The sequence below is a fragment of the Aegilops tauschii genome, chromosome 5 (assembly GCF_002575655.3).
Source record: "Aegilops tauschii subsp. strangulata cultivar AL8/78 chromosome 5, Aet v6.0, whole genome shotgun sequence".
Taxonomy (NCBI): Eukaryota; Viridiplantae; Streptophyta; class Magnoliopsida; order Poales; family Poaceae; genus Aegilops; species Aegilops tauschii.
In genome coordinates this window covers 559,360,548-559,372,138 of record NC_053039.3, presented here as the reverse complement: position 1 = coordinate 559,372,138, position 11,591 = coordinate 559,360,548, and the positions used below count along the sequence as shown (strand labels likewise).

The 11,591-nt window shown below is 45.8% G+C and overlaps 1 protein-coding gene across 1 annotated transcript; it reads right to left on the bottom strand.

The window, feature by feature from the left end:
• Positions 1-1,317: 1,317 nt before the first annotated feature.
• Positions 1,318-6,392, bottom strand: LOC109780435 (uncharacterized). Its single transcript, XM_020339021.4, has 9 exons — positions 5,680-6,392; positions 4,931-5,052; positions 3,523-4,802; positions 3,151-3,399; positions 2,907-3,067; positions 2,619-2,698; positions 2,386-2,533; positions 2,011-2,160; positions 1,318-1,917 (listed from the first exon to the last, which is right to left on the bottom strand). Exons 1-9 carry the CDS (start codon positions 6,013-6,015, stop codon positions 1,675-1,677), a joined length of 2,769 nt encoding a protein of 922 aa, XP_020194610.1. The 5' UTR covers positions 6,016-6,392; the 3' UTR covers positions 1,318-1,674.
• Positions 6,393-11,591: the final 5,199 nt, after the last annotated feature.

The window sequence follows — 11,591 nt, the reverse complement described above, 5'->3', positions numbered from 1 at the left end:
TCATCCATGTCGCGGCGACTGTAGTCCATGTTGGCAAACAGTGGTCGGCATGTCACTAAGAGACTGTTGATCGTCCTTCTCCCACGAGCTCTTTCAAAATGATTCGGTGAGATTAACTGCTTGCTTTATTAATTAATTACACAAATATTTAATGACCTACCTAATTCTATGAATGCTTAATGAACTGCCAACCAAATCAATTAATATTCTGCTTTATTGAAAAAATTCTCTGCTTCTAATTATCTATAGGCATAATTAATTGTCTATCTAATAAATTAAGTACATTAATGATTCAGTTTCCAAATTGATTCGGTGCAAAAAATCTTATTTAAGTGGACGTAATTAATTGCATATGCAATTAACCGTCTAGGCATTAATCGTTTGATTTCCAAATTGATTCAATGCTTTATTGCCAAAAAAATCATGAATGGCTGCTACGAACGACAGCTACATAAATACCCCCTTTGATAACAGAGATATTACACATTTTACGTGTTCTTGTATTGTTCGATTGAACCTTGGTGATTACCACGCTTTTACAGTGGATTCATTTCTGCGCGGCCATCTAGGATTGCTGACGTGGATTAGTACCTTACCGCCAGGGCGTCTGGCGGTAGGTTGTTTAGCCGTACCGCCAGGACCCATGGCGGTAATAAAGAGGGTCAGGTTTTTAAAAAAAATGGAACTAGGGTCAGATCTCAAAAATCTTTGCTAAAAGGGTCAAAACACGAAAATTTGTCACATAGGAAGGAGCAACAGGCAGCATCAGACTTCTGGACGGACGGGAGCAGAAAACAGCGTGGTCATCAACCCCGGGCGACCATGGGCCAGCGGCTGCTCCGGCAATGCCGTCAGTGTCCATGGCTGGGCAGGACACCTCGTGGGATCGATCCGGTGACTGTAGCGGCGTCGCTGCCACCAGTTAAACAAACCAGACCAGATCTGCTCTGGTGTCCCCGTTCCAATCCATCCCCATGCCCCCCCAAATGCATGCTCCACATACTAGCAAACATCTCACACCTGCAACTACTCAAGCAGCCACAGTTTCTCTTGTCGCTGCACAGTACCAAGGCCACATACATACATACAGCTCGATCTACTTCTGTCCACCTTCGGATATTATTACGCGAAAAACTTTGCAGTTTGCACTATAATGAACTGTTCTTCTCTGCCGTCTGAAAAGATTAACTCAGATTTGGTAGTATCTTCAGACTTGAGTGTCAGAGAGAGAGAGGGCAGGTAAACAGTGCCTGAATCTGAATGATTGTTCAAGATGGCATCCAAGGAGAAGACAGCAAGTAACACAAAAGCAAAAGGTTGAGAGCAATCGATTTCATTCCAATCTTGATGCACCACGAAACCATACATTCATTCCTCATAATCGTAGAATGTTGTGCCACCCAAGGCCAGCAAAGGTTCTACAACTGCTACTACAAAACTACAAAAGCAACTCCTAATTCAATTCAATTAGCATCAACAACAGCATCAGGCATCTCTCTCTCCCTGCACACACACACACACATGAGCAGAGCAACCCAAGCCAAGCACCCACTCAAGAATCCTTCCTACATGAGCAAGCCAAGCCAAGCACCCACCAAAGAATCCCCCGCAGTCCAGATGCCACAACCAATCGTCAGGAACTGTACAGAGACCACAGACGGCTGTCTGGATCGCCTAGTCGAAGCTCGAGGACCGGCTCCAGTACCCGCCGTCCGCCGAGGTGTCGGCGGTCCGCTCCGTGCTGCACCGCGACAGCGTGTCCTCCTCCTCATCCACGCCCAGCAGCGCCAGGTTCAGGTGAGACTGCATGTTTGAGCGCGGGGTCATCGCCTCCTCGTCCGACACGTCCGAGCCTGCGCACATCTGCGACCTCGCCCACTGGACCGTCTCGTCATCCCCCTCAAGCAGTTTCAGGACCTGGGTTCGCGTGGAGAAAGTTTAGCCAAGTCAGATATCTAGGGCAGCGATGATTTTCATGAGATATTGGTAGTGTTTTATATGCGTTCTTACTAGCGGCGTTTCGGGTCTGGAATCAGAAGATGTCCTCGTGCACAGCGAGGCAGCGAGTGTCATCCTCTCCATCTCATCACAGTCGTAGTCGTTCCCCAGAGCCGAATCCACCAGCTGCTTGATCTCCCCACTTGAAAGTAGTGGCCTTGCCTGAAATGAAAGCAAGTGCGAAAAATTAGGAAAAGGGAAAGCAGATCTTACTTGTGCACCGCAAGAGTGAGTATGAAGTCAACAAAGAGAAACAGAGCAAGTGCAGCAACGGCCTAGTGCCATTTTAATATATAAATGTGCAACTACTATCTTGTTACCAGAGCATGTTACTGTTCCGATGAACCAGCTAGGCGTATAAATCGAGTGAGGGAGTACTCTACTCACCCATCCAACCAGGCTTTCCTGGCCCTTCGCACATCCTGTTATAATGGGTTTTCTCCCTGAAATTATCTCCAGCAGCACAACCCCAAATGCGTACACATCGATTTTCTTGTTCACCTTCCCGTGCGAAAAATATTCAGGTGCCATGTACCTGTCGCAGCAGTGATTTGCTTAGACGCTTCACATTTCATAAAACATAAAAGTGGCAACAACCATAGCTCAGAGATGATACTAACCCAAAAGTTCCTGTGATGTCAGTGCATGTTAGGTGAGGGGTTGAAGCTGAAACTTTCTTTGCCAACCCAAAATCACACAGCTGAAATTTTAAAAACAGAGACGATGTCACAACCAGAGCAGAATTTGACAAGTTACATGCTAACCACAATTCATCCATCACTGCTTACGCATTAAGGCACTTGCATATATAATATTTTTTAAAAAGTTTTAAAAGTAGTTACTGCAGAAAAGAGAAAAGCAGAGTATTTTCTCTTGGTACTTGCAAACAGATCACTGAATATTTATACCTGGGCCTCAAAATCCTCTGAGAGGAGGATGTTTGCAGATTTAACATCTCCGTGAATCACAGACTCGGTGACACCACCATGATGCAGAAATTCAAGCGCCTTTGCAATGTGAATTGCTATCTTATATCTCTTTTCCCAGCTAAGGCTATACTCACACTTGCCTGAAGAACAGTTACAGAATATTAGTCTAATTGCCAAGAGGGTTGGGGATGGAATAGGTCGCGTATTTCATCATGATGCTTACCATGAAGCGCTTTGTCTAAGCTTCCCTGGTGCATGTAATCGTACACCAACACAAGGAAGTAGTTGTCAAAGCTGAATCCCCTTAGTGAGACAATATTATCATTTTGCAAGCTGGTTACAGTCTCAATCTCCGTAATAAACTCCTGAAGTGCATCAACTGAAGGTTTCAGAATCTTTGCAGCATACAAGGTGCCATCATTTAACTGTGCCTTGTAAACGTGGCTAGTTCCTCCCTTCCCAATCAACATATCTGCAAAAGAAGATTAGCTTTCAGTTTCGCAGAAAACATATCTGTATTAGCGAAAGAAAATTGGCTTCCAGTTGCTAAAACAAACGTACATAACAAAGCAATGTAGATGCCAAATAGAATTACCTGGTGAGAAGTTTGATGTAGCCAGTTTCAGCTCCTCATAACTAAATAGCCTACATACTGAAGAATACTCTTCTTGAAGCGACCCCAGTTCACTGGGAGGCCATGCCACATCATACAAAGAGAAAGAAAATATAGATTCTGGTCCAACAGTGGAAGTGGAATCACATTCTGAATCACCGTGCAACCTTGGACTAGTATCAGATTTCAAGGATTTGTTGTCTGGGTGCACAGAACTGTAACGGCTTGGGAGCCTCATCGCCCATTGAACCATGGACACTTTGGCCCACTCAAAAGATGAGGTTCTTTCATGGTGGAAGATTCTCCTTCGCAGGCGGCAGCGGTCAGACCTTCCTTCGATCAGCCTTCTCAGAGACATTGGAGAACTAGTAGGTGTTTCCTTTTGCAAATCCTCAGGTTCCGTAGATACTGCGGAAGAAGAACGTTCGGTGGCACCCATGGAAACCGAGCCATCTCTCTTATCAGCAGATGTTTCAAAGCTCAATGGAATATCACTGGAGAAACTACTGCTCCGCCTGATGGCCCTAAACACACTTCTTACACCAACGGAACGCTTGGATCCCCCAGAACTCCCACCTGAATGTCCACCATTCTTTGACAGCCGGCAGAACAGATCCCCATCATCTTTGTGACTCGAAGTTGAACGCTTAGAATCACTGCTGCTCCTGCCTGAATTTCCATTTCTTGGGGGCAATAAACAGTACAGATCTCCATCCCCTTCGGCTGGCGGCTCAGTCGAGTCACTTTCGTGCCGACTCGAAGTACTTGCAACTGAATGGTCATTCCTCTCCGGCAGCACGCAGTACAGCACACTGGCACCCTCACCTGGCAGATCGGCGACCACATCTTTCTGGCTCATTGTTGGCTCTTTGTCCCTGTCAGCGGGATCTGCTGCTTCAGTCTGAACCTGAACCGTCGACAACTCAGCAGGTTCCACACTCGATGGTTGCTGTTCTTCAGCGACGACGTCCTCTGGCTGACTGCCCTTTGCACCAACATCATGCTGTTCTTCGTCATCGGGGCTGCCATCTTTGCTCGGTTCATCACAAGGCAACTCGCTCTCTTCTTCACCCTTCTGACGGGCTCCGAACGGCAGCACACAGTACATCTCATCATCACCACAGGCAGGAACCTCGGCCGACACCTTGCCGGAGTGAGCATTCGATTCTCTCCGGTAGACGATCTTGCCGCCATTGACGGCGAGCACCGCGCACTTTGCCGGCAGCTTCTTCGCGCAGTACTTGGCAACTGACAGGGAGGACCTGGCAGATCGGAAGCAAAAGTTAGACCAACAAGAGTGGGTGGTAATGATTGGGTGGAAAAAGTTGAGGAACTTGATTGTGGCAAGCACCGAGGATCCAATGCTTCCGTGATGGTGGGGGAGGCTTACCCAATGGTGCGCTTCCTCTTGGTGATGCCCAGGACAAGCTTGGAGGCCCCGAACAGGGTGGCCTCGCGAACCAGCGCCTTGCGGACCGAGGAGCCCTTGCAAATCTTCACCTTGAGATTGATCTGTTCATCACATGGCAGTTAGTAAGTACTAGATGGCAAATTCATCATCTCTGTGGTAACCGCATCAGAACGGGGGGCGAAATTCTGGTTCTGGTGCGGTTTGCTATGGGGGAACAAATCGGCAGGATTACAGAAGAAAATCCACCAAAATGAAGAGCAAAACTAAAAAAGAAAAAAAAAATCTTTGCAGCATGGGTCAAAACGATGTGATTAGAATAGAGTGCAATTATGCGTGCTGGATACTGCTTGATAATAGATCCAAAAATGGTGGAGGACGAACAGCCCCAGAAATCCAACTTGGCATGGAGAATCTATTGTTGAAGCCAAGAAACAGCCGAGAAGATAGCATTTTGGGTGGCACAGCACCCGGAAGAATCGCAGAAGAAGAGAAAGTTGTTAAAATCCAAACCTCCGAGCCGCGCCCACACGAAATTAGGCTCGAAATTAACTCCTGGTACTGCTCGAGATAGAGCAATTAATGGAGGGCGAAGAATAAAGGGGGAAGGCCGGAAGGGGGTTCACATGCTTGGTTGCCGGCCAATGGCGACCAACTCCCATCCATCCAACTTCTTTTACAGCGCACGCAGCAAGCAGCAGTTGAAAAGGGGGGCGGCGAGGCTGACCGACCTGCTTGAGATTGCAGAACCCCTCGTAGACGGCGAGCATGCCGTCGAAGTCCACCGCGGCGGCGGCCTCGGCCGCGGAGGCGAGCACGACGTGGACGGCGACGACCCGGTCCCCGGCGGCGACGGCATTGACGAAGGCCCACGTGAGCAGCGCCCGGCTCTCGGCGTCCGCCCGCACGCCCACCACCACCGTGCCCCCCTCGCCGGCGCCGAAGGCGCGCACCGCCTCCTCCTCCTCCTCCCCCGGTCCGCCGGCGCTGGCGTCCATGGCCTCCTCCTTCCCCTCTTCCTCCTCCGCCCGCCGCCGCCGCTGCTGCTCCTTGGTGGACACCTTCATCTCCAGCGTAGCGTGGCCGAGCCTATCTGCTGCTCAGGCGCACGCCACCATGGACGCCCGAGCCGTCGCCTCGTCCTCTCGCCGCCTGCCTGCCTGCCTGGGTCGCCGGGGAGGCTCTGTGCAGCGTGCCGTTGGCGGGTTCCTCCCTCCCTCTCCTTGTCGGCAACCGTCTCCTCCCTCGCTCCTCGCTTCCCGTGCCCCTTTGTTCCGTTGCTCGCTGGCCACCGCGGCCTTTCTCTCTCTCCTCCGGGCGGGGATGGGTCGTGTTGGTTCGTGCAAGCTCTCGTCTCGTGGCGTGGGCGTGGGCGTGGCCGTGGCCGTGAGGGCTGGGGTGGGTACTTGGGTTCGGGCTTCTCTCTCCCACCCCACCCCACCATTTGTTTAGTAGGCGTCTGGCAACTGCCGCTCTTTTTATTTTTCCCGTTTCTTACCGAATATACCCATTTTTCCTTTGGGCCTTTTCCTTTACTGCTTTTCTTTTCTTTTTTAGACAGACGAATTAGTACGTACCGCTTTTGCTTGGAGCGAAATAAAAAGAGAATGTCTATTATCTTCTTCTTCCTCCTCTTTTTTTTGAGCTGAAAAGTCGATTTTCTTGGACTGCTAATGGTACTGGATGCTGCCCTTTCTGCCGACTGATTTTTATTCACACTACTTTTCTCCAGATAGATGTAAAATGACTAGATACGGTAAATGTGCGGGTACTCTCTCCTTTTGGCCAACCGCTTTTTACTCGCACCCATCGCACAGGTACGTAAAAAAGATGCTGCCTGCCGGTGTCTACAGCATACGTACGCCGGAATAACTTTGTTTGCTGTCAACTTTTTGATCTGCTTTGCGCGTGTGTATTTCTAGCGTGCCACTTGGGCTGTAGAACAAGGCTGTACTAGCAATAGTATGCGTCGCTGGCAAATAGTGGCACGTGATTAGGATTATCATTTGGCAAAGGAGAAAAAACCCGCGCTTTCCATTTGGTCATCTGTGTACGCTGTGTGCTGTTGTCACCTCCATTATTACTGCCCCCTCTCGCTTTCACCCTTTGCTTTTCCCCTTGGATGAGGCCAACCTCCTAGCCGTGGTAATTACTGCGACTGCATGCGTGTATGGATAAACAATGCGAGGGATTTCCTTCCCTCTCGTTTTTCTTACTGCCCTATGTTGCGGTTTATGCATATTCAATTTTTCTTTTCTCAATGAAGGAGATCGTGGATCAAGTTGCCCATGAGATGCACACTGCCTGATTTGGCAGCCAACAATAATAACTCTGCTGCCAGATTGTTAGGAGGGCAAGTACACCACCAAAATCTGCGCCTAGTTGTAGCATTTCTCGTATCACTTGGCCTCGCCTAACCTACGTATTGTGAAACGTGGGAATCAAACAGCATCGTATATACACACACTCCCATAACCATTATTAGAGTATAGCGTATGAACAAGATGTCAGAGAGCCGATATATATGACAAAAACGTCGCCTACTACTCAAAGTGTCAAAGTGGTTGCTGCTGCCGTACGTGCATGTGGCTCCAAAATTCCGGTGGCGAGGTCTCTCGGCTGCCGCTTCATTTAATTAAATCATTTTTCTCACTGAATTGATCAGGGGCCCTCCGATTGCGATGACCATTTCATTTCGTGTTGGTAAACCAGAGTACGTATGTTGAAACCATAAATGTATGGGCAACAACTTACTTTAATTGCATCCACAAAGAATATTTACTCGTATTATTGCGTACAAGCTTAACCTTAATTGCCCACACACATGCCCCCACGTAATAGTACTTGGCACTGTCATGCGTCCACAATTATTGTGCTCACTGAACAGACCCTGCATGTGTATGATAGATAACAGTGCAAATTCATCAGTGGAGCAGAGTAATGTGCGGTCCTTAAGTGGCTCGATTAATTAGCTGGCCTGATTGTGCATTTTGCACTACAGGTTCGTGTAAGCGTTGAGTTTTTTTTTTTTGCGAATAACAAGTGGTGAGGTTGGTGTGGCCAATATGCACGTGTTCGTTGTTTTTGGTCGGTAAGTTTGTTTTTGCGAATGGTTGGTAGGTAAATCTAGGCCTTTCAGCTTGCGTAAGCGACCGCAAAAAAAAAAACACGACACGTCTAAGAAATTAACTGCTCCATTGATCCACCAGACAGACAAACGTCCACGCCAACAGCGATGGAGGAACCATTTTTTTAACTACTAACCAATATCCATTGACCCTTTCCCTTCGTCTTACCACATTGCTTATCAACTAATCAATCTTCTTTTTAATCCAGCAGCGTAAAGGCCAGGCCAGCAGACGGGCAATGCAATGCAAAGACAGGAAGGCCGGCTCTATTGTACATCGTGTGGCTGTACCCTCTTCTGGCCGCTCGACCTGGCGCTGTGTTGTGCCAGGCGAGGCGTACTAGAGCGCGGATCAAAAGATATATTTTTTACTTTAGAGCTGCAGTGGTAAAAAAATACGCAAATTGCTTTTCGCTAGCTTATTATAGTGTGTATTGTATTTTTGCAAAAGAAAATAGTGTGTATTGTAGGCCGCCACTTGTGTAGCGATGGGCCAGTATGCGTCTGTTGCCGGCAGGTGCACGTGGCGAAAAAGGTGTGCTAGGATTAATTAGGAAAAAAACTTTTGCTTGTGCTTTTGGTTTAGTTGTGTGTGACTATGTTGTGAGCTTCATTATTACAGCCTCTCGCCTTCACCTTTGAGCTTGGGGATGCCGGCAGCTCATGGGCTAATTATGTACTAGTACTCTCGTGCGAGTTAAACTTTGCTCGTCATTAATTGTAGTTTGACTACTATGAGTATTAGTGTTAAGGCACGTTATTTTAGTATAAAGACAATAGAGCTTCTCCTACTCCATTATGACACGTTCTACTAAATAAACTCAGTTTATTTGTTAATTAGTAATACTAACATTATATTGCATTAGTATATAAGACACGTTCTACTTAAAAATGAAGAGAGAACCCCCGCAAGAATAAAAGCAGAGAGAAGCCATCAGCACTTCGCCACCATGTGCCGCCTCGTGTGGATAAACAATGCAAGTAGTAGTAGTAGTACAGTACTAATTTTCTTCTTATTCTCTCTTGCTGTCATTTACATTTCTTCTTCTTCTTGCAAGACCATTATGCATCAAAGTTGTGATCCATGATGTGCACTGCTTGATTCGGTCACCAATTAATACCTCTGGCTGTTTAGGAAGAACCAATCCAGTTTTCATTACTAATAATTTCCAAGGCGAAATTGCTATTAAGGCTAGTCATAGTGGGAGTAAGACTACCCACAGTGGGAGTAACATAGATAGTAACATCACACATATCTAGATAAAATAGATGATGTGGCAAGCAATAAATGAAGAATTGGAGGAAAGCGGTAACATAGCTAGTTACTAGTAGTATGAGTAATATCACACATATCAAGGCAAAATGAGTCTATAGCCTAATAAATGAAGCGTTGCATATTACCACACATATGTTACTCCTCACTATAGAGGTAGTAACATAGACTAGTAACATGTGCATTTTACTAGTCCAACTTAGATAGTAACATAGCGCACTCCAAGAAATTTTTGCTTATGTGGCATGTAGTTAATGAAGAAAGAGGTGCTTAGAGTAACATAGCGCTTCCCAATAAAAAATGAGTTTACAAGCTAATAAATGAAGGCATCTATGACACTACTATTATGTTACTTTGCACTATGATGAAGGTACTCCATCCGTCCGCGAATAAGTGTACTTTTAGCTTTTGTCCTAAGTCAAAGTTTTAAAATTTCGACCAACTTTATAAGGAAAAGTAGCAGTATTTATGGCTCTAATTAGTATTACTAGATCCGTTTTGAAATGTACTTTCATAATATACCAATTTGTTGTCATATGTCACTACTCTTTTCTATAAAGTTAATCAAAATTTGAAAACTTTGACTTAGGACAAAAAGTAGATGTACACTTATTCATGGACGGAGGAAGTAGACCAGTGTCATGCATGACATTAGTATAAGTTACTCCCCACTATGACCAGCCTAAGTGTTTGGGTGAGATGCAGCTTCAAAGGAAAAAAAAAAGAGAGAGAGTTCAGGTCAGATCTAACGAAACCTCTTAATAAGTCCCAAGTTGGTCTCCCCACATGAGTCGTTAGGCTCTGTTTAATTAACTGTTTATTTAATGGAAGGTATCTGTCCTATTGGCAGGAAAGTCGATCGCTCCTTTCCGGCCAGCTCAGATCAAGTTCAAGTGCATGGACTGTGTGCTCATAGTGGAAAAGGAAGCATACTACTTTTAGTTTACCGTGTATTAAACTTGTATTTCCGAAAAATTCTAAGACCTCTAGGATGTGCTTGCGAAGATGAAGAATGGATGGGAAGCTAGCCTTGCCTAGCTTCCAAGTCATAGCTAGCAAATTTATTGACCAACACTGCAAGACCCAAAGCTAATCAAAGGTAGAGGGAACTCAACTAATACTATCTGGTATTTTATTGCTGAGAAGCATCTGAAGAAAACATTGCCCATATAGGACAAGCTTCATGTACTAAACTAAGTGGTAGCAGTTGCTTGCGTATGACCCAAAAAGCGAGGTCGCGATTGATTGTTGATTAACTGATTATAGTTTCATGGTTGGGCCGCTTGATTACGATGATCATTTCATTTCTTGTTACAGTATGTTGGTTAACAAGCTACTCTGATCAGTTTGTTCAATTGTTCCATCGTGCATCAGTGTTCATGCAACGTCTCAACTAATTAACGTTAGAGATTTGGGCAAAAGGTTGGTTATTTAATTATTGTGCGCAAGGCTTTAACTTTTAATTACCCACACACATGGCAGATGTACTTCATGCTACTACTCCACAATTGGTGCCTTATTTTACTGGGCATAATATCTGTACTGTAGGTAACAGAGCAATTAAATCATTAGGTGTCTGAGTAGGTGATGGAGCCATGTAATGTACCAGGTGCTTTAATTCGCTGTCCAGAGTGTGCATTTTGCATGCCAAAGTTTGTGCAGGCAGCAGGGTTTCGTGCGGCCTTGCAACGTTGAAACCCAAGTGCAAAACTTAATCAGTGAATTGAGTAGATTAGTACTACTGTGGATCAGCTTTAATTACATGCTTGAATGTAGTATAGTTGAGTAGGATTTCGGACACCGGTACTACTAGGTTACCCCTTTGCTGATGAACGTACCATACTTTGGCGAATTATTCATCATTATATAATTTTCTGCATTATATTCCATTTAATGCCAATATTTACCATATTATAACGTGACTATTTGACTGTAGACCAACCTGTGATTAGATGGTTAGGTGGACAATGGCATCCTCGGCCCACCAGGGTTCAAGTCTTGGTGCTCGCATTATCCTGGATTTATTTTAAGATTTTCGGCGATGCATTTTCAGTAGGAGGAGACGTTCTCATTGACTACGAGGTTTGAAAACAATAAAAATTGATAACAACCGGAAACTTTACAAAAGATGGAAATTTTATAGGAACCAACCTATATTTATCCCGGGCCATTCGGCGATGTGCCTTTAGTGGAAGGAGATGTTCCCGTCGACTACGAAGACGTTCGTGGCGACTTCGTCAATC